Below are 5,021 nucleotides of genomic sequence, written 5' to 3'. Positions count from 1 at the left end.
TTTAGCTCATGAAAAATTAAAATCATGAAAAACAAGTGTTGCGTTTATAATTTTGGTCAATGTATATATACTACATTATATATGTGTGTGTGTGTAGTAAATTGTGCCTAAGAAATGTGACAGGGTAAATTGAGGACATCTGCTACAAGAATACAAACAAAAACTTTCTTGTGGTAAATTTCCTCCATTTACCCTATCAACTGCATCAGATATCACATTTCTTAGACCTCTGAATTATCAACAAGATCAAACCTTGCTAAAAAACCTGCTGTACAAAATATTTTTAGCACGAAAAAATACCTTTTAGTATCATCATCCTAAACATGTCAACATTCCACTTTTTGTACAGTAATAGCAAGCATAGCTGTCATATTGTTAGTAATATAGAACTGCTTACATTTATTTAAATATTTAAATTCAAAACATTGAATTATAACACGTATATTATGATCACTTTCTTACATATTATTATTATATTATTACATAACTATATTAATTATTACTATATATAATTTATATGTAATTTAACATATCATAATGTATTTTATCTTAATAAAAACTTTGACTGTAATAAAAATAACCAAAACTCTTAATAAACCTCTCGTTCATACTGCTTATTGCAATAGGCTATGGAAAAAACGTATAGCATCTTTAAAAATTAAACGTAATGCCTTTCTTTTAGTTTCTTTTTTTTTTCCAGTTGAATATTTTGAATGAATTTTTTATTCATTTTTTTTGCTATTAGTTGTTTTGTTATTGTTTTTTATTATTAGTGTGTTTGTAACCTTTTTATGTTGTTCTGTGGTTTGTAATAATAAAGACATAAAAAATAGCACTTTCTTTGCTGCTTTAATGAAAGAAACTATTCTTTAATTCAATAATTTACACCTGAAAGGATTATTAAAACATCTAGTAATTTATAGAATTCTTTGGCGGTAATAACCCCTTTTTTATATATAAACCAAGGAAAACACTCGTTTAAAAAAAGCAAGTAAGTAAAAGATGAGATAAATATCTTTTTTGAATTAACCTGCCGAGTCGCTCCACAAGTTAAAGCAAGTATCCTGAACTTTTATTTTGGAGTCCCAGTGGCACCGGAAGTGAGTTCCAGATTCGCGGAGTCTGTTAGCGGAGTCCACGTGAGCTCAGTTATCGCAGTGAGTGATGGAGGACAAATGGTGTGTCTCGTAGATACAGCGTAAATGTAAGCATTGCAGTACATTTTTTTTTATCTGTTGCCCTCAGTTTATAAATCTCAGTCAGTACCAATACTTCAGTATTTCTGATGATGAGTTTTATAAATTTGTTTAACAGTTTTGAGTTAACGATCGAAACGGGATAAATGGGGGTCATTTTTTCATGGTCCCATTTTTTTTTTTTTTTGGCCATGATCGTTGGGTGTTTTTAACAAAAATTGGATCTCGTCATTAACATGCCACCTGTCTGTCTCTAGCTCCCTCTTAATCAGTGTCAGCTGCTCAATCCTACTGATAGATGCGTAATGTTATGATCCTTAATTCAGCATCTAGATATAACAAATGTAATGTGTGTTTCTTTTAGGTTGGCCTGGTGAAGTGGAGAATGAGCTGCAGTTGAGATCCAGAGGGGTTATGGCATTATGATGACCGAGGACCTGTTTAGAAACACACAGGTGTCCATGAAGCTGGCCGCTCTGCGCTTTATGGACTTGCCACTGTCAGTCTATTCCTCCCTTCCACAGGTAAACTGTGTTCTAAGCTTATCACATCGTCAATATATATATATACAGTACAGACCAAAAGTTTGGAAACATTACTATTTTTTATGTTTTTCAAAGAAGTTTCTTCTGCTCATCAAGCCTGTATTTATTTGATCAAAAATACAGAAAAAACAGTAATATTGTGAAATATTATTACAACTTAAGATAATAGTTTTCTATTTGAATAGACTTAAAAAAAAAATATTCCTGTGATGCAAAGCTGAATTTTCAGTATCATTCCTCCAGCCATCAGTGTCACATGTAACATCCAGTCTATCACATGATCATTTAGAAATCATTCTAATATTCTGATTTATTATGAGTGTTGGAAACAGTTCTGCGGTCTAATATATTTGATGAATAAAAGGTTAAAAAGAACTGCATTTATAAAAAATAAAAAATTCTAATAATATATTTTCTTTACTATCACTTATCAATTGAACAAATCCTTGCTGAATAAAAGTATTGATTTTATTTAAAAAAAGAAAGAAAAAAAATTACTGACCAGTAGTGTATATTTTTATTACAGAATATTTATATTTTAAAAATATAGCTTATTTTTTATTTATTTTTATTTTATTTTTTTACTTTTTATTCATCAAAGTATCCTAAAAAAGTATCACATGTTCTGAAAAAAAATTAAGCAGCAGAACTGTTTCCAACTTTGACAGTGAATCATCATATTAGAATGATTTTTAAAGGATCATGTGATAATGATCCTGAAAATTCAGCTTTGCATCACAGAAATAAATGATAATTTTAAGTATAATACATTTAAAAACAATAATTTTAAATTGTAATAATATGTCACAATATTACATATTTTTCTGTATTTTTGATTAAATAAATGCAGGCTTGATGAGCAGAAGAAACTTCTTACAAAAACATTAAAAATAGTAATGTTTCCAAACTTTTGGTCTGTACTATATATATATAAAACATATGCAAGTCTCTGTAGACCTCAATGTTAAAGACTTATATACAGATACATTTTTAGCTTTGAAGCTGTAAAAAATATTCAATGAATGTATTAATTCTTAAAGTTTTTTTTGTGTGTGTTTTTATTAGTAATACGTTTGAAAATCCACAACCTAGTTTTTGCTTATGGTCTTCTATTCGGCTTTTCACCAAATTCCCATTGTTTTGATCTCCATTTTGAGCAATTTAGTTATGTTTTATGGATTTCACACCTGTGTCTGATTGATCTTTGAATGCTGGGATGTGTGTGTTGCATGCACTGAGCTCACTGCCATGGAGAAGATGGGTTTTAGCCATAGACTGGTATTAGCAGAGCACAGGTGGCATTGCTATTCTCGCCTGCAAGCTTATGTCTTAAAACCGATTCCTTCAAAGAGATCGTTTTCCATTCCTTTTTGGTGTGGCTTTCTACTGGGAAACACAAAAGCTTTGGTACATGTATAGGCAACCAGAAATGGTCAAGCTCTAAAAAAGAAAAAACACGAAAAGTGTTCTCAGTTTCATTATTCGGTGCCAAATTAGGAAAAGCTGTGTCATGTGTAGCTGTGCTTCATGTAGCAGCTAGGATAAATAAGTCGACGCTGTTTGCTAATAATAGGCAGTGTTGTTCTACATGTTACATGGTGTCATGTATAGAGTTCTTCTTGTTTTTTAATGGAGGACATGAATTGAGGAAAGTGTTGCTCATTAACAATGTTTAGGTCATTCTCACAGACACTAGTGGATGGTATTATGTGTCTTCTCATAAATGTTGTGCCTGCGATTAGCTTAAACTTGCTCAGTAGATCAGATCGCTCAAGCCAATCACCGTACGCCCAGCTAAATGCCAGGCTGTCAGTTCCAGTCATGTAATCCCTGCTGTCACCCCGTCTGACTGTCTCACCCTCTCTTAACGGCAGTTCTCACTCCATCTCTGTGCCTTGAGTTGAGCGCTGGATCTACAGTTAAACGTTGTCTTATGTCTCTCCCTTCTCTCACTGAGCAGGTGAGTCTGAGCACCAGCACCAAGAAGCTCTTTGCCGCCACTGCCTTCGGCGCGATCTCCCTTATCTACCTCGCCCGGCGCTTCAGGAGGAGGAAGGGCAAGAAAAAAGCCGGTTCGCCTGTAGAACAGGAAACGTTCGAGTTCCTCAACACTGTCCCACTGAAAAAAGGTAAAAACCGATCGCAAATCACCTTTAAACAACAAGGAGTATTATAAGAGTTGAAATCGTTTTATGAGAAAATGTATAGTGTGCTACTACACTATTCAAACATTTGGGTTCAGTAACATTATTTTAAAAGAAATGAATAAAATGAAATAAAATATAACTACCATTATGTATTGATACACTGGCTTTATTTTTTTTCTCAGGTTTTGAGTGTCAAAATCTCCCTCTGCGCTCAAAGAACGGCTACGCGTGTAATGTGGTGTCCAGTGGTAGCCTGTACAGCAAGCTTTCGGGCTCCCTGCTGAGCCTGGCCTCCGTAAGCAACTTGTTTTATTGTCATCATCTTTAGTTAGTTAGGGCCCGAGCACCGATGGTGTGAGGACCCTCTTGTATCTGCTTTGTTTATTATTATTATTATTATTATTATTAGGGCCCGAGCACCGAGGTGCGAGGACCCTCTTGTATCTGCTTTGTTTTTTATTATTAGGGCCCGAGCACCGAGGTGCGAGGACCCTCTTGTATCTGCTTTGTTTTTTATTAGGGCCCGAGCCAATGGGCGCAGGGCCCTATTGTTCCCCTAAGGATTATTCTTCTTATTATTATTTTTATTTTTTATGAACCTTCCGGGGGTTTTTGGGGGCCTTAACATACTCAAAAACTCTTGAAAATTGGCACACACATTGGAACCTGCGGCCATCAGGACGCCACAGAGGCTGGGACCCGGGCGTGGCACAGGGGCTCTACAGCGCCCCCTGGAACACAGTCAGACACCTTGAACCATAGCTCACACACACTTGCATGTATTTATATGAAACTCAGTACACTTATAGATCTCATTGAGCTGAACAACTTTTGCGCTCTATGTCATAGGCTCCGCCCAACAGGAAGTCAGCTATTCAGGGCTGTTTAAAAAAAGCATGCTCTGGAATTTGAAATACTCCTCTGAGGACTTTCAACCGTTTGCTTCGAAACTCTGTGAACATGATCTCAAGACATTGGGGATGAAAAATTGCGAGGGGATTTTTGATATCTCGAAGGGTTTGCCCGTGGCGTGGCGTTGAATTTAGGGCAAAAAATTAGAAACAGGAAATGCCTAATAACATCCACATACATTACCTGAGTTTGATCAAACTTCATCGGTTTGTTCGAAGTAT

General features: G+C 35.1%; 1 protein-coding gene across 1 annotated transcript; it reads left to right on the top strand.

The window, feature by feature from the left end:
* Positions 1–1,100: 1,100 nt before the first annotated feature.
* On the top strand, positions 1,101–4,216 carry LOC113111193 (mitoguardin 1-like). Its single transcript, XM_026275722.1, has 4 exons — positions 1,101–1,204; positions 1,561–1,720; positions 3,702–3,870; positions 4,071–4,216. The coding sequence occupies exons 2-4, from the start codon at positions 1,619–1,621 to the stop codon at positions 4,214–4,216; spliced, it is 417 nt and encodes a 138-aa protein (XP_026131507.1). The 5' UTR covers positions 1,101–1,204; positions 1,561–1,618.
* Positions 4,217–5,021: the final 805 nt, after the last annotated feature.

Source organism: Carassius auratus, chromosome 2, assembly GCF_003368295.1.
Source record: "Carassius auratus strain Wakin chromosome 2, ASM336829v1, whole genome shotgun sequence".
Lineage (NCBI taxonomy): Eukaryota > Metazoa > Chordata > Actinopteri > Cypriniformes > Cyprinidae > Carassius > Carassius auratus.
This window is presented reverse-complemented; position numbering and strand designations above follow the sequence as displayed.

Excerpts from the sequence above, each read along its gene's own strand:
- LOC113111193 (XM_026275722.1), top strand. The coding sequence starts at position 1,619 with ATGATGACCGAGGACCTGTTTAGAAACACACAGGTGTCCATGAAGCTG. Across the intron at positions 1,721-3,701 it reads TCTATTCCTCCCTTCCACAG|GTGAGTCTGAGCACCAGCAC; the intron begins GTAAACTGTGTT and ends CTCACTGAGCAG. Across the intron at positions 3,871-4,070 it reads CACTGTCCCACTGAAAAAAG|GTTTTGAGTGTCAAAATCTC; the intron begins GTAAAAACCGAT and ends TTTTTTTCTCAG.